Raw genomic sequence first — 26,496 nt, 5'->3', positions numbered from 1 at the left:
CAAGAAAGGAATCTTTGAAATTAAAAATATGAGTGTCAGAATATGATAAAGCTAGCATTCTAAAAGAAAAAGTGGGCAAATCCATGATACAAAACAAAAAAGACAAAAGCTTAGAATACTTGAAAGAAAAACAACACTGAGTATAGCTCAAGAAGAGCTAAGATCCATCTGATAGTAATTTCCTAAATGAACAAAGAGAATGAAAATGAGCCGTTTGAAAAATAATGAAAGAAAATTATCTTGAGCTGAAGTGTCTAAATCAGAAAAGAAAGCTAGAAGGCTTTGTAAAGAATATCTCCTATATACAAATAAACACAATGATATGAATTTACTAAGGAACAAAAAGTATGATTATGACATACTACTTCTAAAATAAAGATATACATTCTTTCTGATTTAAAAATGAGTGGTGTGGAACCAAGTATCTCATCAAAAAGTCTGTTTCCAATCAAGCTTTTTAAACAATTAATTGGAGGTAAGAAACAACACTGCCTTAGACATCAAAGTATCTTTGTTCAGGTAATTTTGAAATGAGATGGGCACCCTTAGGGCTCCTAACAGGTATTACCATCATCTTAGAAGGTATATTTCATTTACTAAAGTGGTTTGCAGTATTTATAACTATTTTGGTTACAGTTGTACCCTTTATTAATGTCTCTTGGAAAATTATAACCATAGGGATGGTGTTTAAATTCTGGTCTTTTACTTAAGAAAAATGGAGGTGTTTATGTTTGTCTTTGGAGTAGATATAATTGATGACTTTTTATGAGATGGTTGTCTGGAAACTCAAAGTTATGCAAGTCTAAATAAGTAACAAAAATTCAATGTCTTCCATGATTTGTTTTTAACTTGCAGATTTTTAAACAAACCAAAAATTTGGAAGAACCTGTTGTTAGAAATGTGGCATCCTTTGGTTTTAGTTTCTTCTGCTTCCTATTAAATTTAAGTAAAATAAAATTGTAACTTTAAAAAAATTTTTTGGCTGGGCTGTGCTGCTTACAAGACCTTAGTTCCCCAACTAAGGATTAAACCTAGCCCTTGACAGTGAGAGCACTGAGTCCTTATCATTGGGTTGCCAAGGAATCCCCCAAATTTAAAATTTTTTATTTAGAAAAAGTTAAATGATTATTTGTGGGTCATAGGATTTGGAGTTTCCTTTTTATTTCTATGTATTTTTCATATGTCAGCTCTTTTTTTCTTGTCTGCCTTAATTCTTCTTACACATTGACTATTAAATAGTGGAAAGCAGTCATTTTAGATTTCAGAAAGAATATAAATGAGTCTAATCTTACACATAGGAGTTTATGCCTTTGCAATCTTGCCCTCTACCTTAGGTAGCTCCTCAAAGTATTTCTTCCAGACAAATACTATGCTGCCTAAAAGAATAAATTTAGAAAATACTACCTATCTCATTATATGTAAACATCAATAAAAAATTATGTATCTCTTAAGCTTCACATTCTCTTAACCAAGATATGAAGAGGCTAACCTTAACCCTGACCCTAATCCTTTTTTCCTCTGATTTATGATATGAATCCCACAACAGTTGAAGCTAGTGAAAATGTACTTAAAAATATAATTGCCACATCAAATAGACAGTCATAGGAGTTTCAGGGTAGGGGCTTCCATGGTTGTTTAGTGGTAAAGAATCTGCCTGCCAATGCAAGAGACATGAGTTTGATCCCAGGGTCGAGATGATCCCCTGGAAGAGGAAATGGCAACCCACTCCATATTCTTGCCTGGAGAATCCCAAGGACAGAGGAGCCTGGTGGGCTAAAGTCCATCCATATGGTCACAAAGAGTCAGATATGACTGAGCAACAAACAGACCCAATATCCCAGTTCAGAAAAACAACTTAGAAAAACCTGCATAATTAAATTATCCTGTTTGTGTTTCTTTCAAAAAAAAGAAAGAAAACAAAACAGTGGAGAACAGTGATGTGTATACCATCCTTTATGTATTCACTAATTAGTGAGTAAAACTGGCTATACCTCTCATTCTCTCCTTATCTTCAAAATGATGATAATATTTGCCCTTGTCTGCCTTACTGTAATTCATTGAATATCAAAACTCAAAAAAATAATTGTTAAAATCCTATCATCACTGTAATGATAGAAGGAGCTATTCTTTTTCACTTATCATGGTCTAGTACTAACTTTAACAGTGGTAAAATCATTTCTAACTTGAGCAGGAGAATCTAATTACTGTAATTGTACCCTTGGTACAGCAGGATACCAACAAAATTGAGAAACTTACAAATAGCCCTCAATTTAGCTTACTCTATTTCACTGCCTCTTTAACTTTTTACTTTTCCTGAAAATGCATAAATAAATAGACAAACAAATGAAATGGGAGTCTGAATCTGACTGTGGTCTACTATCAACATTCTACGTGGGCTCAGTCACTTCAATCATACAACTCTTTGTGATCCCATGGACTATAGCCCACCAGGCTCCTCTGTCCATGGGGATTCTCCAAGCAAGAATACTGAAGAGCGTTGCCATTTTCTCCTCCAGGGGATCTTCCTGACCCAGGAATCAAACCTGTGTCTCCTACGGCTCCTGCACTGCAGGCAAATTCTTTACTCTGAGCCACTGGGGAAGCCCATCAGCATTCTATACACCTGGATAAAGTACATATAAAAGTGTAATAATTGGAAGATATCAGGCAGGAAAATACCTTCCCTAAACTATGAAGGGAAACAGTATTTGATGGGTTTGGGTGGACTCCAGGAATTGGTGATGGACAGGGAGGCCTGGCGTGCTGCAGTTCACGGGGTCGAAAAGGGTCGGACACGAATGAGCAACTGAACTGAACTGAATGTCTTTTGAGTCTTTATAAAATAAAATTATCTGGATTGTAACTAGGTCAGATCAAGTGCCCAAATGAATTTTACAAAAGACTTGCCATTCATTAAGAACTAAAAGGAAATTAATTGCTTGGATACACTATACTTCAATGAAGAACAAGCATCACAGCAAAGAATCTCCTATATAAATTCCATCTTATGGGAGTATAATAGGGCTTACTTTCTGATATTGATGACTACCAAATGAATTTTCAAGAGCCCTAGTGATACTTTGGCTAGAAATGAATCCTAGAGTATTCAGTATAGATTCCCTCTGGTCCCACGACTCGGTATCCTGGGGTCATTTGTATTGTATAGGAATTCCCAGTCTCTGGAGCAGAAACAGCCATAACCCAGTGGTTGCCTTCCTTAGCTCCCATGTGCATTCCATATCTCTTATGACCTTATTACAAATTTATCTGCTATTAACAATCGGAGTCTCAGAAACATTGTAGCACCATCTAATCATAATAGATGTTCTTGTTGCTATCCAATTTAAGTGTATATTTATTTTTTAAAAAATAAAAATGAAGGGACATCTTTCTTGATCACTTTCCTTCAGAAATTTCTCTTAAATTATTATTTTTTTTAATTACCTACATTTAACCTCTTAGTTCAAATAGTTAATGACCTGACTCACTCTTCCTCCTGCATCAGCCACACTGGCCTAAACCTGCTCTCACATAACAACTCTTGCATTTGCTCTTCCTTCATCTGAGGATGCTTTTCTCAGACATCTTGTGATCTGGTCCTCCTACCTTCAGGTCCTCTCATTAGGGAGCCATACCTGACCACCCTGTAAACAATCTCCACTGCTCTCTCTTATCCCTTTACCAAGCTTTGTTATTCTCCACAGCACTTAGCACCATTTGATACAAATGAATTTGTTTATTATCGTTCATCTCACAAGAATTTAAGTTCCCCAAGGACAGAGACTTTGGTACATTCACATCCTTATCCTTAGAGCCTCGCATGAGGTAAGCATCCAAGCAAGAATTGCTCTATCTAATGGCTCTATAGAGCCAAAGATACCCACCAACCCACCCCTCCTTTTTTTTTTTTTTCCACTTTTAAGAGAACAAATATTTTAGAAGTATATTGAAGTTAAAGAAAAAAAAACAGCATCTTCTGCTTTTCAGAATTTCAAGGAAAAAATGACATTGTCATGGGGGTAGAAAAATGAAGAGAATCACAGATAAGGTCATACTGAGAAAAACTGATACTTTAAAGTTAGCAATACAGGCCTTATTCTTCCCTCTCAGGACATCTGAAGAAAGTTGCTGGCAAGACTCTCCATGCCAGCCATGATAGCAATGACACACAAACCCATCCTTCATGTCCTTTATTGTCTTCTGTTTATTGGCTGGGGAAATGATGACTCTCAAGCTCTTGCGTAGGCCATATTTCTTACTGCTACTTCCCGGCATATGCAGATAGGAGGAGGATTCAGATGTTTTTCGAATACATCTTCCATTATTGTTACATAGACTTTGACTGCAGAGTTTGGCTGCAGTTGTCACATTAACAGCATAATGGCCCAATGGCCCTTGAATAAATTTTTGCACAGACAAGCAGGTCTCCTGTGGGAAAAACAGAGATCTATTTAGATCACTTTCAAAACATGATTAATGGTCCAGGGAGTATTTATTAATATTGACTTTTGTATTTGATAAGCCTGAGGAGAAAGAGTTTCAGTAGATTTAGCATTTAAATGAAAGACTAAGCCCTTATAAAATTCCTTAAGTGATGATCCATGCCTTTGGTTAGGAATACTCTAATGAACCAATTTCATACCATTTTCTTGGGAGGAGGATTCCACATTTTTCCACAAGAGCATCCTTTAAGAGATATTTGTACTGACACTTCAAAAAAAAATCTTTAATGTAGGGTGATTTTTTTGAATTTGTGAAACAGTTTTGGTGCTGATACTTCATATATGTTAACATCAGGTGAGATTTTTCTCAGACTACCAAGTTATCCCATTCTTCTCCTTATTTCTTCAGAGGTAACAGTTCTCCTGAAGTGGGGAGGGGTACTACTTACATCCATGTTTTTATAACTTTATTGCATGTAAATGTAATTATGAACAATGTGTATAATATTATTTTGCGTTTTTAAATTCTTATACAAATTTATATCATTTGGAATATTTTATTTTCTACAACTTCCTTTGCAAACATTTTCAAGATCCTTTCCCCATATTCATATATGTAGCTCTTTAAAAAAAAAATGTAGCTGTGGTTCAGTCTCATAGTAAAAATACATTGTACTTTATGTATCCATTGGCTGGGTTGTAGGAAGGATTCTATAAAAGATTATTATTTATTACCAAATTCCTGAGTCATTTGTATAGCATATGGAAAATTAGATTGTCTTCCTATAAATCTGCCACTAGGCACCATTGATTGTCCACAACCTTGAGTTTTAAGGCTAGTACACAGTTCTACCTACTGATGATCACACTGTGCAGCTAGGATGTGCTGGCCAAATTGAAATGACACCATCAGCTAGCCCAGAAGAATCTGGCTAGAATCTTCATCAACACTTGCCTTAATCCATAAAGGAAGTACCATGGGAAAATCCTAGTAGATTCATTAACAAAAGTGTGTTTTCTATCAGCACTTCAATTATTTTGATCAATACTAACTCTAATGGAAGGGCTTCCCTGATGGCTCAGCTGTAAAGAATCTGCCTGCAATGCAGGAGATGCAGGAAACTCAGATTTGATCCCTGGGTTGGGAATATCCTTGAAGGAGGAAATGGCAACCCACTCCAATATTTTTGCCTGGAAAATTCTACGGACAGAGGAGTCTGGCAGGCTATAGTCCAAAGGGTCGGACATGACTGAGCATGCATGCATACATAACATGAATGCATAATTAAATTCCAATTAATTTAAAACAGTAGGACAGTTTCTCTTTGAGAAGAGGGCCCAAAACTGTGAATCCATGTGGAAAGGATTCAGGGGTTCAGATGGAAAGTCGTAAGGCAGAATAAACTACTAATGGCAGGCAGTTGAACAAGGTGTCACTTTGGGCAATAACAAGTTCTGAAAATCGTGTGTAATATTTTTGTTCCAGGCACATTCAGTCTAGGTCAGCCTCACATTATGTTTAGGAATAAATGCTAGTTTTAGTCAAGGCATGGCTCCTTATCTGGGGCATCAGAGGAAGTTTGTAGGACAGATGGGAAAAATAAAACAGTGAAACCACTGAACAAAACAAGAAAAGGAGAAGTAAGAAAGAGGGGTGGAAGAGGAAGAAAGAAGACCTGGGGGAGAGACGAATGAAAGAGAGCACAGGGTACAGGTAAACCCAATCAGGTTCAACTCGGGTTTCCCTGTTCTGTCCCTGCCCTCTTCCTCAAAATTCCTTCTTCACTTATCTTCTGGTATATCACACTCTTCTGGATTTTTCCTTTCTCACTGAATGCTCCTTCTTAATCTCATTTACTAGCTCATCTTCCCTACCTCTTAACCCTGGAGTGCCCTAGGCTTAATTTTTCTCTTTTCCAGCTATACTCTCTCTGGTTAAACTTACCCCTTCTCATTGCCTTAAATAGAACTCCCAGATGTGTATTTCCCAGAATTTATCTCTGATCAACTGTACACCCACCTACCTATTACACATCTCTACCTGGATGTCTCACGAACATTTCAACAACCTTAACCCATTCCAATGTGATCCCCTGATCCTCTTCCCAGCATATCTCAACATATGTAAGCTCCCTCTCTCCAATGCCTCAGGAGCAAAACCTGGAAGATGCAAGTTGTGTGGGGGTTGGAAGCATCTCTAACCTCATGCAAGAAAGAGCCAGACCCTACATGGCAGCCATGTGGGATGGTCTTCAAGAGACCACAGTAATTTTAAAAGCCAGCATATAAATAAAAATTACTTTGCCTGCTTTGTCTCCTCTCTATCCCAGTCTCCTGCACTCATCCTTGAAGCAAATGAGCAAAGAAATGAATGGTACTCCTCTTCCCCATAACTGAGACCCAAGCTTGGGGTGTGGGGAGGAGAAGCAAGAAGTTTTAACCTGGATAATAACAACCACCATTTACATGGCACTTGGCATGTGCCAGGTACTGTTTAAGTGCTTTACATGTATTAATCATGTAATTCTTATAACAGCCCTATGAGATAGATACTATTATTCTCACCATTTAACAGATAGAGAAACTGTAGAGATTTGTTCAAGGCCGTTGGCTAGTAGGAGACAAAAAGTGAACATTGTAATCCAAGTCATTCAGTCTTAGGCCTCCTCCTCTTACCAATACCAGCATGCTGATTTGTAGAATGCAAAATGAGAAAGAGCTGACTGTTTTTACATTTTTTGAGACAGAATGTTTTAATACTTGAAAAGTGAACTATTTGTTAATACCTGTGCATAAGTGTGTGCTCAGTCACTTCAGTCGTGTTCTAACTTTTTACGACCCCATGGACTGTAGCCCACCAGGCTCCTCTGTCTATGGGATTCTGCAGGCAAGAATACTGGAGTGGGATTTTCCCCACTCAGGTATCAAACCCATATCTCCTGCATCTCCTGCATTGCAGGCAGATTCTTTACCCACTGAGCCACCTGGGAAGCCAATTCATTAATACCTAAAAATGAGGAAAACTGTGGTTTCTGAATTTTCACTTAGGTAGTACAACAGGCCACCAACTGAACATGTTCAAAGTCAGTTGTGGAAAATAATAGAGTTACTTCATGTGAGAATTGCTGTCAAGAGTAGAATGTTAATAAACGTTTATATATACATATATATATGTGTGTGTATATATATATATATATATTTTTTTTTTCCTCCCATGAGCATTTCTATCATAGATAATCAGAAAATAAAGAATCAATTTTGGAGAATTCATCCTTTGTGTGGTTGAAAAATATGTGTTTTTAAAATTTGGTATTCTCTCTCTCTTTTTTTTTTTTTTGCATACGTATTATATCATTCTTGCTGTTGTTTGATTGTTAAGTTGTGTTGGACTCTTTTGCAACTCCCATGGATGTAGCCCCACCAGGCTCCTCTGTCCATGGGATTTTTCCAGGCAAGAATGGTGGAATGGGTTGCCATTTCCTTCTTCAGGAGGTCTTCCCAACCAAGGGATTGAATCCACATCTCCTATATTGGCAGGTGGATTCTTCGCCGCTGAGCCACCATCTACCAAAATTCTTACAAAGTAGGTTTTCTTTCAGTACTTTTTTTTTAGATGAAGACATGGATACTCAGAGAGGTTAATTAATTTGCCCAAGATTACACCCCTAGAATGTAAAATTTGTATTCTTATTTAGGATTGTCTGATTGGAAAATTTGTGCTCTTTTTACAACACTGTGGCTGGTACAGACAAATTGCTCAATGTGAGTCCCTGTGCTCTCTGAGTTTTGTTAAAGTCAACTGAGCAGATAATTAGCAACCATTTGTCTCTGACATGAAAAATTAAAACAAAAACCAGAAGATGGTGGAGGAGTAAGACAGGGAGACCTCTTTCTCCCCCATAAATTCATCAAAAGAACATTTGAACGCTGAGTAAATTCCACAAAACAACTTCTGAATGCCGGCAGAGGACATCAGACAGCCAGAAAAGCAGGCCATTGTCTTTGAAAGGAGGTAGGAAAAAATATAAAAGATAAAAAGAGAGACAAAACAGGTAGGGAAGGAGATCCGTCACGGGAAAGGAGTCTTAAAAAAGAGAGAAGTTTCCAAACACCAGGAAATACTCACTGGCAAGTCTGTGGTGAGCCTTGGAACCTCAGAGGGCAACATAACTGGGAGGAAAAATAAATAAATAATTAAAACCCACAGATTAACGTGCCCAACGGTAACTCCCCCAGCGGAAAAGCAGCGCAGATGCCCGTATCCACCACTAGCAAACGGGGGCTGGGCAGGGAGGCACGGGCTGCATTGCTTAGAGTAAGGACTGGGCCTGAATGCCCCGAGGGCAATCTGAGGGAACTAACTTGAGATAGCAAACCAGACTGTGGGATAGCTACCCTGCAAAAAGCCCTAACCTAAGACACCGCCAGGCCCGCTCACAGAGCAAAGGACTGACTAGAGCTCTCCAGCTGTGGACTTGCCCATCCCCCTGCTGGAGACAGGCAGGCGAGGGGCTGCCAGAGCTGAAAGGGGGCAATCATGGCCCCAGAGAGGCATCATTTACCAAACTGCAAGCAGGCTTCGTTGCTAACCAAGACTTCTTGGGATTCTGGATGGTTGACATCCACCTGAGAAGGTGCACCAGTTGTACACCCAGAAAACCGAGCGGCAGGGACAGGAGAGGCAATAAGTTGCAGCGACCGCACTCGCCAAACACCTGGTCACCTGAGCTGCTCGAACCTGGGAAGGGCACAAAACGCAGGCCCAACCACGTCTGCGCCTTTGAGAAGTACCCGAGTACCTAAACTTGAGCAGCTTAGACCTGGGAAGTGCATACAACCCAGGGCTGGCCTCAGACAATTCCCAGCAGAGCAGCCTAGAGCCTAAGAAGTTTAGACAGGGAAAGCACACACGCTGTGAGCAGGGACAAACCCAGTGTGGCCGAGACACTGCGAGCACATGCCAGTGTTATTTGTTTGCAGCGTCCCTCCCTCCCTACAGCACGACTGAACAAGTGAGCCTAAAAAAGTGTCCACCACCGCCCCCTTGTGTCAGGGCAGAAATAAGACACTGAAGAGACCAGCAAACAGAAGCTAAAACAGAGGGAACCGCCTTGAAGTGACAGGTGCAATAGATTAAAACCCTGTAGTTAAGCACCGACTACATAGGAAGGGGCCTATAGATCTTGAGAAGTATAAGCTGGATCAAGGAACTATCTGAAAATGAACTGACCCCACACAGTCCACAACAACACCAGAGAAAGTCCTAGATATATTTTTGCTATTTTCATTCTTTAATTTTTTTTTATTTTTAAGTCATCTATTACTTCTTTAATTTTCATTTTTATAACCTATTACTTTGCAAAAAAAAAAGAACCTATTTTTAAAGAAAACTTCATATATATATATAATAATTTTTGTGACTTTGTTTTTTTTTCTTTAATATTGTATTTTTGAGAATCCAACCTCTATACTAGATTTTTAATCTTTGATTTTTGGCATTTGTTATCAATTTTGTACCTTTAAGAACCCAATCTTCAAAAATAAAAAAAATAAAAAAGAACCCAATCTTCAGTACCCATATTTACTTGGGAGTGAGATTACTGGCTTGACTGCTCTCTCCCCCTATGGACTCTCCTTTTTCTCCACCAGGTTAGCTCTATCTCCTCCCTTCCCCTTCTGTTCTTTATCCAACTCTGTGAATCTCTTTGTGTGTTCCGGACTGTGGAGAACACTTAGGGAACTGATTACTGGCTGGATCTGTCTCTCTCCTTTTGATTCCCCCTTTATCCTCCTGGCCACCTCTGTCTCCTTCCTCCCTCTTCTCTTCTCTGTATAACTATGTGAACGTCTCTGAGCAGTCCAGACTGTGGAGAGCACATAAGGAAGTGATTACTGGCTAGCTTGCTCTCTCCTCTTTTGATTCCCCCTCTTCTTCTCCTGGTCACTTCTATCTCCCTCCCCCCTCTTTTCTTTTCCATGTAACTCTGTGAACCTCTCTGGGTGTCCCTCACTGTGGACAGACTTTTCATCTTTAACCTAGATGTTTTATCATTGGTGCTCTGTAGATGGAGAAGTCTTGAGGCTACTGTAAGAGTAAGACTGAAAACCAGAGGCAGGAGGCTTAAGTCCAAATTCTGAGGACACCAGAGAACTCCTGACTCCAGGGAACATTAATCGATAGGAGCTCATCCAATGCCTCCATACATACACTGAAACCAAGCACCACCCAAGGGCCAACAAGTTCCAGAGCAAGACATACCATGCAAATTCTCCAGCAACACAGAAACATAGCCCTGAGCTTCAATATACAGCTGCCCAAAGTCACTCCAAACACACTGACATCTCACAACGCATTACTGGACACTTCATTGCACTCCAGGGAGAAGAAATCAACCTGCCTGACTTCAGGCTCTACTACAAAGCCACAGTTGTCAAGACAGTATGGTACTGGCACAAAGACAGAAATATAGATCAATGGAACAAAATAGAAAGCCCAGAGATAAATCTACGCACCTATGGACACCTTATCTTTGACAAAGCAGGCAAGAATATACAATGGAGAAAAGACAAACTCTTTACCAAGTGATGCTGGGAAAACTGGTCAACCACTTGTAAAAGAATGAAACTAGAACACTTTCTAACACCATACACAAAAATAAACTCAAAATGGATTAAAAATCTAAATTTAAGACCAAAAACTATAAAACTCCTAGAGGAGAACATAAGCAAAACACTCTCTGACAAATCACAGCAGGATCCTCTATGACCCACCTCCCAGAATATTGGAAATAAAAGCAAAACTAAACAAATGGGACATAATTAAAATTAAAAGCTTCTGCACAACAAAGGAAACTATAAGCAAGGTGAAAAGACAGCCTTTAGAATGGGAGAAAATAATAGCTAATGAAACAACTGACAAAGAGTCTCAAAAATATACAAGCAACTCCTACAGCTCAATTCCAGAAAAATAAATGACCCAATCAAAAAATGGGCCAAGGACCTAAACAGACATTTCTCCAAAGAAGACATACAGATGGCTAACAAACACATGAAAAGATGCTCAACATCACTCAGTATCAGAGAAATGCAAATCAAAACCACATTGAGGTACCATTTCATGCCAGTCAGAATGGCTGCTATCCAAAAGTCTACAAGCAATAAATGCTGGAGAGGGTGTGGAGAAAAGGGAACCCTCTTACACTGTTGGTGAGAATGCAAACTAGTACAGCCACTATGGAGAACAGTGTGGAGATTCCTTAAAAAACTGGAAATAGAACTGCCATATGACCCAGCAATCCCACTTCTGGGCATACGTACTGAGGAAACCAGAATCGAAAGAGACACATGTACCCCAGTGTTCATCGCAGCACTGTTTGGAATAGCCAGGACATGGAAGCAACCTAGATGTCCATCAGCAGACGAATGGATAAGAAGGCTGTGATACATATACACAATGGAGTATTACTCAGCCATTAAAAAGAACACATTTGAATCAGTTCTAATGAGGTGGATGAAACTGGAGCCTATTATACAGAGTGAAGTAAGCCAGAAAGAAAAACACCATACAGTATATTAAAGCATATATATGGAATTTAGAAAGACGGTAACTATAACCCTGTATGTGAGACAGCAAAAGAGACACAGATGTATAGAACAGTCTTTTGGACTCTGTGGGAGAGGGCGAGGGTGGGATGATTTGGGAGAATGGCTTTGAAACATGTATATTATCATATGTGAAATGAATCGCCAGTCCAGTTTCGATGCATGATACAGGATGCTCAGGGCTGGTGAACTGGGATGACCCAGAGGGATGGTATGGAGAGGGAGAGGGAAGGGGGGGATCAAGATGGGGAACACATGTACGTCTGTGGTGGATTCATGTCAATGTATGGCAAAACCAATACAATATTGTAAAGTAATTAGCCTCATTTAAAATAAATAAATTTATATTAAAAAATAAAATAAAAATTAAAAAAAAACAATATCTGTAATATCTCCATGATGCTGGTAGGGAAACCACTGCTTACCTTTGAATCAGAATAGTCATATCCTCCCCACAATATTACTCCTGATGCCCCCAATGCTGCACTCTCACCAATTGTATGCACTAAGTCCTCCTAAAAAAGAGAAGGGTCGCAAGTAGATTCTGCCAATCATATTTAATCACTGACAATTCAAAAATGTTTCAGTCTATCAACTGTGGTAAAGAACATACTGATAACATTATCTTTGTTTCTAAAACAAAGGACTATAGAGCAGAATAGGAAAAGGTAATTCTGCCTGGGATACTTACCTGATAAATATGTATGATGTTCCAAGCAGTATTCTAGACACTAAGAATATAAAAATGAAATAGATTCCATTTCTTGTTCTTGAGAGTGTGTTTTAGTGTGATGATTATGACAGACATATATAATTTCAGGGTAACAAATTAAATTATATATTAGCACCCACAAGACATACATAGATTAGAGAAAGTGGTTAATGTTGCATGGAAGTGTATTGGAAGATTTCCTTCAAGAGGTGAAATTTCAGAGTGGTCTTTGGAAAGGAGTATAAATTGATAAAATAGACTTAAGAGAGCAGAGTTTTTTTTATCCAGTAGGAAAAAAAGAAAAGGCAGAGTCATATGTAGGAAAAAGTGCGATTCCTTGAGAAGTGTCAGTAACTCTTATGGTAGGTAAAAAGCACTGGGGATGTGGGGAGAAGTAAATGTATCTGAATCCTTGTATTAGGTTAGCCAAAAAGTTCTTTGGAGTTCAAATAAAAATAAAAGACACATTTTTCATTTTCATGAAGAATTTTACTGAACAAAATATTCACTGTTTTGTTCCACTGCCTTCTGCTATTTTTCAGGCAATTTCATTTTCCCAAAACTTTTTATCTTTTTGAGCAAACAACTCCTTTCCAGGGAGTTGAATTTTTTTCCATTAATAGAATTTTGTAAAGACTGAAATAAATGGACATCCAAATGTGTAGTGTCTGATGAATATGGCAGATGAATCAGAACTTCCCAGCCAAGCTATAACAGTTTTGCCTGGTCATCAAAGAAAGATACAGTCTCAAGCTATCCTAATGGAAGATAATGCATTTTATGTTTGAGTAGCTGTTGGAATTGTTTGGTTTCCAGAAGGAGCTCATAATAAAAGCCACTCTTTCTAATCCCACCATATAAACAACATCACCTTCTTTAGATGAAGATAGGGCTTTGGTGTGGTTGGTGGTGGTTTATTTCACTTGCCCCATGATCTCTTCCATTCCACATTATTTTACAATATCCACTTTTCATTGCCCATCACAATTTGTTGTAAAAACGGAACATTTTCATTATGTTTAAGTGGAGAATCGCATGTGGAAATTTGGTTAAGATGGGTTTTTTTCTGCTTAACTTACGTGGCACCCATATATCAAAACAATGAAAATAACCAAGTTAGTGCAAATGATTTTCAAGATTTGGATATTTTGAGTATGTTGGCTATCTCCCAAGTGGTATAATGTTGATTGTTCTCAATTAATGGTTTGATATGATCACTATCAATTTCAACTTGTTTACTTCACCTTGGAGCATTGTCCAGTGAGAAATCTCCAGCATGAAAATCTGCAAACCACTTTTGACATGTTTGATCAGTCACAGCACCTTCTCCATACACTGCACAAATCTTTTTATGCATTTCTATTGTTTTTACCTTTCTTGAAATAATAAGCATAATATGCAGAAAATGTTTTGCTTCCATCTTCAGTATTAAAGTGGCTACACAAAAATTCACTCATTTGGATAAGACATTTTTAACTTTTAATTTTTTATATTTTTAATGAAGTATAAATGATTTACAAATATTGTGCTAGTTTCAGGCATTTGGCATAGTGCTTTGATTTTTTTATGTATTACAAAATGATCACCATAAGCTTAGTTACCATCTGTCATCATCATAGTTACTACAGCATTATTGACTGTATTCTCTATGCTGTACGTTATATCTCTGCTGCTGCTGCTAAGTCGCTTCAGTAGTGTCCGACTCTGTGCGACCCTATAGATGGCAGCCACCAGGCTCCACTGTCCCTGAGATTCTCCAAGCAAGAACACTGGAGTGGGTTGCCATTTCCTTCTCCAATGCATGAAAGTGAAAAGTGAAAGTGAAGTCGCTCAGTCATGTCCGACTCTTCGCAACCCCCTGGACAGCAGCCTACCAGGCTCCTCCGTCCATGGGATTTTCCAGGCAAGAGTACTGGAGTGGGTTGCCATTGCCTTCTCTGACATTATATCTCTAGGTCTTATTTATTTTATAATTTCCAACCCTCTACCTCCTTCCATGGGACACGATCAGTTTCTTATCTGTATCTATGAGTCTGTTTTTGTTTTCGGTTTGTTTACACTCTGATATGACAGCTGTCACAATACAATCTAAAAAAAACTGTTTTGAATGAAGTTAAAGACAACTAAGTGCTACCAGAAGTGTTGTATAGAAAAACACAAATGAACTTTCTGGCCAACCCAATAGATAAGTAACATCCAAATACAAGTGTCTTTTGTGTATATTTTATTACACAATTTTAAAGTGTTAGGGCTTAGCTACAAGAAAGTTTTGACACTGGAAGGCCACACATTTGCAACTAAGATATTTTCAGCTGTCATAAAAACATATTGAAGAAGGAAGTCAAAATGACAGTCAGGGACCCCAATTAGAGATGATGAAAACTGTTCAATGAGAAATGATGAGAGCGTCAACAAAGGCAAGGTCAGTCCTTGTAAAGCGTAGAGGACAGATTGAACAGTTCTTTGGAAATTAAGATGGATAAGATTTAGTTACCTACTGGATAACAGACAGAGAAGGAAGGCATCCAAGTGACTCTCAAGTGGGATGACTAAGTAGATTATAATTCACCAGGATAAGAAACAGAGGAGGTCATGTTCATGATTATAGACCAAGAGCAAAGAAGCAGGAAATAGGAAGAGATGAAAGAGAGAAGGAATGATAGATGGACAGTCTGCATTCTTTCCTTCCCTGCAAGGTATGGAGAATCAGAGATCCAGTATAAAGGTAAAATATTCAAAAGCCAGAATGAGAAAATGGCCATGCTTCAGCAAAGCTCCTCTGCATTATATGAAGTCTCCAGTAACCTAGCACTCTGTTTCACAATTTGTCTACATAATGAAACAAGAAAAAAAAAATCATTCTTCCATTATACTAACTAGCATTGCCTTCATTAAATGAAAATCAGGTCTCTCATTCAAACTGAGACACTGAAAAGAAAATATCTAGCAGAGTTAGCTTTAAGTGATTTCATAATTACAATATGCAGAACATAATAAATGATGTTGTGCTTAGTCACTCAATCATGTCCAATTCTTTGTGACCCATTGGACTGTAGGCCACCAGGCTCCTCTGTCCATGGGATTTTTCAGGCAAGAATACTGGAGTGGGTTGCCATTTCCTTCTCCAGGGAATAAAAGATGTTATAATAATGCTATTTAAACAATAAATGAGATTCATGCTGTTTGTTCATGTGAAAAGGGAAAGATTCGTGTGAAAAGGGAAAGGCAATTGCATAGTATTAAAACACTTCAGTATACTATTACTCAGATAACACTATAATTTTGGTTTTCTGAAATAGAGCTCAGAGGTGATACTTTGCCCATAATTGACTTTGAAAATCAAATATTACCCCAAAATGGGGACTTTACAAACAAGAATTTCATTAAAATGTGGCTTATCTCATTCTCTTCTTTTCTTTTTTTTATTCTTTTCTATCAAGACAAAATATCTGACTGCATGGCTTATTATTTTCTACTCATTATTCATAATACATTGTGACATACTGTAGACACTCAATAAGTATTTTTTGAAGGAATAAATATAATTCCCCAATGGATTTGAGAAAGTGACATGATTTGAGAAATCTGTTACTTGAGGAATAATTTATTGAGAAGATTTTGGTAGATCTGACTGACATCATCCAATACTTGGAGAACTGACTTTTGAAATAGAGATTTGATTTATTCTGTATTGCACCAGAAGTTAAGATTATAACTAATAGTGATACGAAGTTATTCAGAGGCAGAGTAGACTTAACATAGTCAAGAACTTTTCAGGGATTAATTGGGTTCCCAAGTGGCAGTTTTCCTTCTAGAATAGGAAGAACCCCATGAAAAAGAAAGTGCTAAAGCAGGTAACAAAAGATCCGTGTTTGAGGGTGAGGCAGATTAGGCATATCTGACATCCTCCAACTTTTTATCATGGTGCTATATTTCTTTTCCTCCTAAACACTGAATTAATATTCCATTTTGAATAATACTGAGTAATCCTACAAGAATAGCAATGTAAAGCTTACTAAACAGTATTTGGGTCAATATATTTTATTCTGAAATATTTGAGGAAGAACTGATATTTCATTTAAGTGTTCTTATCACAAATGTAAGTGATTTCAGTACTGCTTCTGTGTTGTGTACTAGAAAAACTGAATTGTGAGCTCACAGCTATTGATGGAGATTTAAGGGTTTTCTCACCTGACCACCCACCCAATAATTGAATCCCTACAAGAATATCCTATATAAGTGACTATCTAGATAAAGCTTGAATACTTCCAAGACTCTACAAACCCATTATCTTCCAAACCAGTTCATTCCTACATCTTTGTGCTTCCTACCTTGTGTATGCAGATGACACCACTCTTATGGCAGAAAGTGAAGAGGAACTAAAAAGCCTCTTGTTGAAAGTGAAAGAGGAGAGTGAAAAAGTTGGCTTAAAGCTTAACATTCAGAAAACTAAGATCATGGCATCCATTCCCATCATTTCATGGAAAATATATGGGGAAACAGTGGAGACAGTGGCTGACTTTATTTTGGGGGGCTCCTAAATCACTGCAGATGGTGATTGCAGCCATGAAATTAAAAGATCCTTACTCCTTGGAAGGAAAGTTATGAGCAACCTAGATAGCATATTCAAAAGCAGACACATTACTTTGCCAACAAAGGTCCATCTAGTCAAGGCTATGGTTTTTCCAGTGGTCATGTATGGATGTGAGAGTTGGACTGTGAAGAAAGCTGAGCGCCGAAGAATTGATGCTTTTGAACTGTGGTGTTGGAGAAGACTCTTGAGAGTCCCTTGGACTGCAAGGAGATCCAACCAGTCCATTCTAAAGGAGATCAGTCCTGGGTGTTCATTGGAAGGAATGATACTAAAGCTGAAACTCCAGTACTTTGGCCACCTCATGCGAAGAGTTGACTCATTGGAAAAGACCCTGATGCTGGGAGAGATTGAGGGCAGGAGGAGAAGGGGACAACAGAGGATGAGATGGCTGGATGGCATCACCAACTCGATGGACATGAGTTTGAGTGAGCTCCGGGAGTTGGTGATGGACAGGGAGGCCTGGCGTGCTGTGATTCAGGGGGTCGCAAAGAGTCGGACACGACTGAGTGACTGAACTGAACTGAACCCTGTGTAAGTCTAAGAATACTTTTATATAAACCACTTTCATTGCCTTGACACTCATCACTAGATTACATTTTAGATTTTTGAAGATAAAATCAACAATCTATATTATTTTTAAGTAACATAATCAATTAAAACATAAAAATGCAATATATTGAAAACATAGTTGGTAAATAATTTACCCAAGCTCTCCTTTATACAGTTTTGTTTTGGAAAATTGCTGCTACTGTTTCACGTTAAGAGTTTCTTTAATATGAATTTTCTTCCTAGTTAAATTTAATCTGTTGCATGATTAAACTTAAACTACAGTTCTGCAGGAAACCCTTGTAAATGCTAAGCTGGTAAAAATCATCACTTACAAACTCTTAAGCAAACATCTAATTGTCAATGATATTGTTTCAGAATTGGCCTGACATTTGAAGGACTACATGGTTTTAGTAATAGAGTAGCATTCTATTATTAAGGGGATATAAGCATCCTAAAACATTATTCCCTAAATTTCATATTCTACTAAATTTCCATTTTTTAATGTGTGACTGTATTTTTTTTTTCTTACCTGTGACAAAGCTTCAATACTATTCAAATAAAATGGTCTGGAAAAAATAAAAACTGGTAAAACATAGTCATCTTTAGCCATTTCAGCAATTCTCATAGCTTCTCTAACTCGATAATGAACAAATTTCAAAGCATTTAAACTTGACTTCAATATTTTATCCAAATATACTGAAGTATAAAGTGCTCTGCTTTTTTCCCATAGCCACTGAAGTTGGTCATTGCGGAAAATTTCGTCACTTGGGCATTTACCTGTGTAGGTCTGTGGATTTATCCTATAATCATAATTGTAGCAGTCTGGATAGAGATAAAAGCCCCATAGACATTTTGGTCTCATTTCTAAAGCCAGTGTGAGAGTAGCATTCATAATACTCTTTCCAGCAGTTTCAAATTCCTTTTGGGCAACTGTTCTCACTTTCATTTCTGACCAATCAGGATGGTGGTTTCTAGTAAAGTCTAAAGAGTGGTTTTTATATATTACTCTATTGCCCCAATTTCTGTCCCATTGTGGCTTCCAGCTTTCCCAGTCAATGATAACAAGACCTTCTGATCTCCACCAAGGAAAAACTTTTGCAATGTCATCAGCGGTCTTCCTCAGGTGTGTAGGAAGGCTCATATTCTGTGGTATCCCTCCATTAAAGGATTTTCCCTCTGGAGAGAAATAAGGATAACACCCTAATTCATTTGGATAAATTATGGCAATTGTCGATCCACTCTGAGTCTCCAAAGGATTTGATATAATATTAAATAACTGAAGATTCAGATCCACATTGAAGAAATGCTGGCACTGCATTGTTGGGGCGGCCCAGAAAATGTTGAAAGGTCTTTTCGTGATCACTGGAGGCATTGCTGGCTTGAGGGCTGAGTGAGTGAACACCGTCAAGAGCAGCAGCACTCCTAACCATGCCACCCGGGGGTTACACATGGTTCATAGTTTTCACCATCACGTTAGGCAATCTCCTTAAAAATAAGAAGAGGAAGAAAAATTAAACATGATGGAGTCAAATGTTCCTTAAATCAAGTAAACTCATGGTAGTGTTTAAGCTACTCTTTGAGTTGTAGACTGACTTTTTACAAGATTTATGAGATTTATTGATATCTAGGCATAATTTATACTTTTAACAGGGAAGAAAAATGAGGTGCTTTAAAAAAAAAAAAAAAAAACTAGAAAAGTAAAAAAAAAAAAAAAAATCCAGTGAATAGAAACCAAAGTAAAAATTTTCACACAACTCCTCAGTCATGAAAACTGTGTCTGCTACTTGTTCTAGCTTTAATTTCCTATAATTCTGACTACATAACCATCTGGTACTTTTAACAAAAATTAAATGGAACCAAAACAAATAGCTAATGGTACAAACAGTAAATAACACCTTGCTTGCTATTTCGAATTCACTGGACTCAAAAGTGGGCTTCTTCATTTCTTGGTTTGTTTGTTTTAAAAGATGGTAGTTATATTTGGAATTCATACAGGCTAAAGTAGAAACAGGTAGAACTGGCATTTACCTGCTATTGATTATGGATTTTGTTGCTATCTTCTCTTGGTACATAAATTTAGAAACCAACAGATTGTTTAATCCCTGGTTTTCCCATGAAGAAGTTGGTCTGTATTTTCACCAATCAATTCCCAAGTGAAACTTGGCTAAATCCCTTCTAAACAGACAGTTGAGCCAAAAACTGCCAAAGAATCCTCCCAGACAAGGATGGTTTAATAGTTATACATTCAAGCCAATGAGATTTCACCATGAAAGCAGTGTGGTTGAAGTTATGTATCAAAATGATTTTATCATGAAGATTTTTTTAAATAAATGAATCACAAACTTGTCTATGATGTAATTAAACTCAATGTCTTTTTAAGAGTCAAATCTTCTCTCTCTTTTTTTTTTTTTTAGTTCTTGCTGAGTTTATCTAATATATTATCTAATATATTAAATGCAGGAAGAGGTACTGACCAAAGTCATATTTTAACTTTTGCAACACAGCATCCCAAGTTTATAAACAAACTTGAATAAGTCATTGTCTCTCTGTACATTGAAGATTTATTCATAGCTATGAATTATAACTTACTCTTTTAAATAAAGTAGTTATTATTTTTAAAATAAACTTCATGAGGAATTTGTATCATGGCATCAGATGAGTCCCTCAGTCACCAGAGATACTCTATTCTCTTCACTCTTCTCTAGCCATGGATCTTAAGGTGACTCCTCCCCTCAAAAAAAGAAGAGCCAATTTTTTCATCTTTGTCATTCAGGGAAAATGAAAGAGGACCCACTATCCATAAATATTACTCTTTATCTCCCTCTTCTCATGACAGCATGTATGGTATAAATGGGTATATATATTTAGTTAAATGTCATATTACATTAAATTTATTAAAGAAAAGGGGCTATAAATCTTAAAAAGTGTGCTTTAATAAAATGCAATTATAAATTTTCTTTTCTAAAGTATTTTAATCATGCATTCTATTTATATAAAAGTTATACCCTGTCTCTGTGTCACTACTCTAAGGAAAACTTATTAGTTTAGCATTATCTTCTTCACCAGCATACATTTTGTAACACTACTTCTACAGTAACAGAATTAAGCACTATGAATTGTTCAGTTCAGTTCAGTTCAGTCCAGTCCCTCAGGCATGTCCAACTCTTTGAGACCCCATGAACTGTAGCACGCCAGGCCTCACTGTCCAACACCAACTTCCAGAGTTCACCCAAACACATGTCCATTGAGTTGGTGATGCCATCCAACCAACTCATTTTCTATTGTCCCCATATCCTCCCACCCTCAATCTTTCCCAGTAACAGGGCCTTTTCAAATGAGTCAGCTCTTCACATCAGGTAGCCAAAGTATTGGAGTTTCAGCTTCAACATCAGCCCTACCAATGAACACCCAGGACTGATCTCCTCTAGAATGGACTGGTTGGATCTCCTTGCAGTCCAAGGGACTCTCAAGAGTCTTCTCCATTACCACAGTTCAAAAGCATCAATTCTTTGTGCTCAGCTTTCTTTACAGTCCAGCTCTCACATCCATACATGACCACAGGAAAAACCATAGCCTTGACTAGACAGACCTTTGTTGGCAAAGTAATGTCTCTGCTTTTTTAAATATGCTGTCTAGGTTGGTCATAACTTTCCTTCCAAGGAGTAAGCATCTTTTAATTTCATGGCTGCAGTCACCATCTTCAGTGATTTTGGAGCCCAGAAAAATAGTCAGCCACTGTTTCCACTGTTTTCCCATCTACTTGCCATGAAGTGATGAGACCAGATGCCATGATCTTCGTTTTCTGAATGTTGAGCTTTAAGCCAAATTTTTCACTCTCCTCTTTCACTTTCATCAAGAGGCTCTTTGTTCTTCTTCACTTTCTGCCATAAGGGTGATGTCATCTATATATCTGAGGTTATTGATATTTCTCCTGGAAAACTTGATTCCAGCTTGTGCTTCTTCCAGCCCAGCATTTCTCAGGATGTACCTGCCCTGCCTCTTGAGAAACCTATATGCAGGTCAGGAAGCAACAGTTAGAGCTGGACATGGAACAACAAACTGGTTCCAAATAGGAAAAGGAGTATGTCAAGGCTGTATATTGTCACCCTGCTTATTTAACTTCTATGCAGAGTACATCATGAAAAACACTTGGCTGGAAGAGGCACAAGCTGGAATCAAGATTGCCGGGAGAAATATCAATAACCTCAGATATGCAGATATACCACCCTTATGGCAGAAAGTGAAGAGGAACTAAAAAGCCTCTTGATGAAAGTGAAAGAGAAGAGTGAAAAAATTGGCTTAAAGCTCAACATTCATAAAACTTTTAGATCGTGGCATCCGGTCCCATTACTTCATGGGAAATAGATGGGGAAACAGTGGAAACAGTGTCAGACTTTATTTTGGGGGGCTCCAAAATCACTGCAAATGGTGATTGCAGCCATGAAATTAAAAGATCCTTACTCCTTGGAAGGAAAGTTATGTCCAACCTAGATAGCATATTCAAAAGCAGACACATTACTTTGCCAAAAAGGGTCCGTCTAGTCAAGGCTATGGTTTTTCCAGTAGTCATGTATGGATGTGAGAGTTGGACTGTGAAAAAAGCTGAGTGCCAAAGAATTGATGCTTTTGAACTGTGGTGTTGGAGAAGACTCTTGAGAGTCCCTTGGACTGCAAGGAGATCAAACCAGTCCATCCTAGAGGAGATCATTCCTGGGTGTTCATTGGAAGGACTGATGCTAAAACTGAAACTCCAGTACTTTGGCTACCTCATGCAAAGAGTTGACTCATTGGAAAAGACTCTGATGCTGGGAGGGATTGGGGGCAGGAGGAGAAGGAGACGACAGAGGATGACATGGCTGGATGGCATCACCAACTCGATGGACGTGAGTTTGAGTGAACTCTGGGAGTTGGTGATGGACAGAGAGACCTGGCATGCTGCAGTTCATGGGGTCACAAGGAGTTGGACACGACTGAGCGACTGAACTGAACTGAAGTGAACTCTGCATATAAGTTAAATAAGCAGGGGAACAATATACAGCCTTGACGTACTGCTTTTCCTATTTGGAGCCAGTCTATTGTTCCATGTCCAGTTCTAACTGTTGCTTCCTGACCTGCATACAGGTTTCTGAAGAGGCAGGTCAGGTGGTCTGGTATTCCCATCTCTTTCAGAATTTTCCAGTTTATTGTGATGCAATACGGTCAAAGACTTTGGCATAGTCAATAAGCAGAAATACGTGTTTTTCTGGAACTCTCTTGCTTTTTCAATGATCCAGCAAATGTTGGCAATTTGGTCTCTGGTTTCTTTGGCTTTTCTATATCCAGCTTGAACATCTGGAAATTCATGGTTCATGTACTGCTGAAGTCTGGCTTGGAGAATTTGAGCGTTACTTTACTAGCGTGTGGGTCTTCCCTGGTGGCCTGCCTGCAATGCAGGAGACCTGGGTTCGATCCCTGGGTCAGGAAGTTCCCCTGGAGAAGGAAATGGAAACCCACTCCAGTATTCTTGCCTATAGAATCCCATGGACAGAGGAGCCTGGTGGGCTATAGTCTATAGCCCACGGGGTCGCAAAGAGTTGGGCATGACTGAGCGACTTTACTTACTTACTAGCGTGTGAGATGAGTGCAATTGTGTGGTAGTTTGTGTATTCTTTGGCATTGCCTTTCTTTGGGATTGGAATCAAAACTGACCTTTTCCAGTCCTGTGGCCACTGCTGAGTTTTCCATATTTGCTGGCATATTGACTGCAGCACTTTCACAGCATCATCTTTTAGGATTTGAAATAGCTCAACCTGAATTCCATCACTTCCACCAACTTTGTTCATAGTGATGCTTCCTAAGGCCCACTTGACTTAACATTCCAGGTTGTCTAGCTCTAGTCCAGTGATCACACTATTGTGGTTATCTTGGTCATTAAGATCTTTTTGGATGGCATCACCAACTCAATGGACATGAGTTTGAGTAAACTCTATTAGTTGGTGATGGACAGAGAGGCCTGGTGTGCTGTGGTTCATGGGATCACAAAGAGTTGGACATGACTGAGTGACTGAACTGACCTGAAGATCTGTTTTGTATTGTGTTGGTTGGTTTAGTCGCTAAGTCTTGTCCAACTCTTGTGGACCCAATGGATTGTAGCCTGCCAGGCTCCTCTGCCCATGGGATTCTCCAGGCAAGAATACTGGAGTGGGTTGCCATTTCCTCCTCCAGGGGATCTTCTCAACCCAAGAATTGAACTCCAGTCTCAGCATTGCAGGCAGATTCTTTACCGACTGAACTATGTGTGCTAAGTCGCTTCAGTCGTGTCAGACTCTGTGTGACCCCATAGACGGCAGCCCCCCAGGCTCCCGCATCCCTGGGATTCTCCAGGCAAGAACACTGTAGTGGGTTGCCATTTCCTTCTCTAATGCATGAAAGGAAAAGTGAAAGTGAAGTTGCTCAGTCATGTCTGACTCTTAGCACTCCCATGGACTGCAGCCTACCAGGCTCCTTTGTCCATGGGATTTTCCAGTCGAGAGTACTGGAGTGGGTTGCCATTGCCTTTTCCAGAACTATGTATAGTTTTTCTGTATATTTTTGCCACGTCTTCTTAATATCTTCTGTTTCTGTTAGGTCCATACCATTTCTGTCCTTTGTTGTGCCTATCTTTGCATGAAATGTTTCCTTGGTATCTCCAGTTTTCCTGAAGAGATCTCTAGTCTTTCCCATTCTATTGTTTTCCTCTATTTCTTTGCGTTGATCATTGAGAAAGGCTTTCTTATCTCTCCTTTCTGTTCTTTGGAACTCTGCATTCAGATACTTATATCTTTCCTTTTCTCCTTTGCCTTTCTCTTCTCTTCTATTTGTAAGGCCTCCTCAGACAACCATTTTGCATTTTTTGCATTTCTTTTTCTTGGTGACGGTCTTGATTACTGCTTCCTGTACAATGTCATGAACCTTGGTCCACAGTTCTTCAGGCACTTTATCAGATCTAATTCCTTGAACCTGTTTGTCACTTCCACTGTATAATCGTAAGGGATTTGATTTAGGTCATACCTGAATGGTCTAGTGGTTTTCCCTACTTTCTTCAATTTAAGTCTGAATTTGGCCATAAGTAGTTCATGAACTGAGCCATAGTCAGCTCCTGGTCTTGTTTTTGCTGACTGTATAGAGCTTCTTCATCTTTGGCTGCAAAGAATTTAATCAATCTGATTTTGGTATTGACCATTTGATGATGTCCATGTGTAGAGTCTTCTCTTGTCTTGTTGGAAGAGGGTGTTTGCTATGACCCTCTTTGCGTTCTCTTGGCAAAACTCTGTTAACCTTTGAGTTGCTTCATTTTGTACTCCAAGGCCAAATTTGCCTGTTACTCCAGGTGTTTCTTGACTTCCTACTTTTGCATTCCAGTCCCCTATGATAAAAAGGACATCTTTTTTGGGTGTTAGTTCTAGAAGCTCTTGTTGGTCTTCTTAGAACCATTCAACTTCAGCTTCTTCAGCATCACTGGTAGGACATAGACTTGGATTACTGTGATATTGAATGGTTTGCCTTGGAGTCAAACAGAGATCATTCTGTCATTTTTGAGACTGCATCCAAGTATTACATTTTGGACTCTTTTTTTTGACTATGAGGGCTACTCCATTTCTTCTAAGGGATTCTTGCCCACAGTAGTAGATATAATGGTCATCTGAGTTAAATTTGCCCATTCCAGTCCATTTTAGTTCACTGACTCCTAAAATGTCAATGTTCACTCATGCCATCTCCTGTTTGACCACTGTTTATTTACCTTGATTCATGTACCTAACATACCTGGTTCCTATGCAATATCGTTCTTTACAGCATCGGGTTTTACTTCCATCACCAGTTACATCCATAAGTAGGCACTGTTTTTGCTTTGGCTGCATCTCTTCATTCTTTCTGAAGTTTTCCACTCTTCTGCAGTAACATATTGGCATCTACCGACCTGGGGAGTTCATCTTTCAATGTCATATCTTTTTGCCTTTTCATACTTTTCATGGGTTTCTCAAGGCAAGAATACTGAAGTGGTTTGCCAATCCCTTCTCTAGTGGACCATGTTTTGTCAGCACTCTCCACCATGACCCGCTGTCTTGGGTGGCCCTACGTGCCATAGCTGACAGTCCCATTGAGTTAGACAAGGCTGTAGTCTGTGTGATCAGTTTGATTAGTTTTCTATGATTGTGGCTTTCATTCCATTGAGGAAGAAGGATAAGAGGCTTATGGAAGCTTCCTGATGGGAGAGACTAACTGTGGGGGTAACTGGGTCTTGTTCTGATGGGTGAGGCCCTGCTCAGTAAATCTTTAATCCAATTTTCTGTTGATAGGTGGAGCTGTCTTCCCTCCCTGTTGTTGACCTGAGACCAAACTATGGTGGAGGTAATGTAAATAATGGCAACCTCTTTCAAAAGCTCCCATGCAGGCACTGCTGCACGCAGTGCCCCCAACACTGTAGCAGGCCACTGCCGACCCACGCCTCTGCTAGAGACTCCTGGACACCCACAGGCAAGTCTGGGTCAGTCTCTTGTGGGGCCACTGCTCCTTTCTGCTGGGTCCTGGAATGCACAAGGTTTTGTTTTTGCCCTCAGAGTATGTTTCCCCAGTCCTGT

General features: G+C 38.9%; 1 protein-coding gene across 1 annotated transcript; it reads right to left on the bottom strand.

The window, feature by feature from the left end:
- Positions 1-3,716: 3,716 nt before the first annotated feature.
- On the bottom strand, positions 3,717-20,110 carry LOC133246365 (hyaluronidase-4-like). Its single transcript, XM_061414581.1, has 4 exons — positions 19,928-20,110; positions 18,429-19,384; positions 12,470-12,559; positions 3,717-4,428 (listed from the first exon to the last, which is right to left on the bottom strand). Exons 2-4 carry the CDS (start codon positions 19,347-19,349, stop codon positions 4,012-4,014), a joined length of 1,428 nt encoding a protein of 475 aa, XP_061270565.1. The 5' UTR covers positions 19,350-19,384; positions 19,928-20,110; the 3' UTR covers positions 3,717-4,011.
- Positions 20,111-26,496: the final 6,386 nt, after the last annotated feature.

This window comes from Bos javanicus, chromosome 4 (genome assembly GCF_032452875.1).
Source record: "Bos javanicus breed banteng chromosome 4, ARS-OSU_banteng_1.0, whole genome shotgun sequence".
Classification (NCBI taxonomy): domain Eukaryota; kingdom Metazoa; phylum Chordata; class Mammalia; order Artiodactyla; family Bovidae; genus Bos; species Bos javanicus.
The sequence above is the reverse complement of the archived record's forward strand: the minus strand, read 5'-3'. Positions and strand labels throughout refer to the sequence as shown.

Coding starts and splice junctions, on each gene's coding strand:
- LOC133246365 (XM_061414581.1), bottom strand. CDS start 19,349: ATGTGTAACCCCCGGGTGGCATGGTTAGGAGTGCTGCTGCTCTTGACG. Junction 12,560..18,428: donor GTATTGAAGCTTTGTCACAG/GTAAGAAAAAAA, acceptor TCTCTTTTTTAG/GAGGACTTAGTGCATACAAT. Junction 4,429..12,469: donor ATGACTATTCTGATTCAAAG/GTAAGCAGTGGT, acceptor TTTTTCCCACAG/GAGACCTGCTTGTCTGTGCA.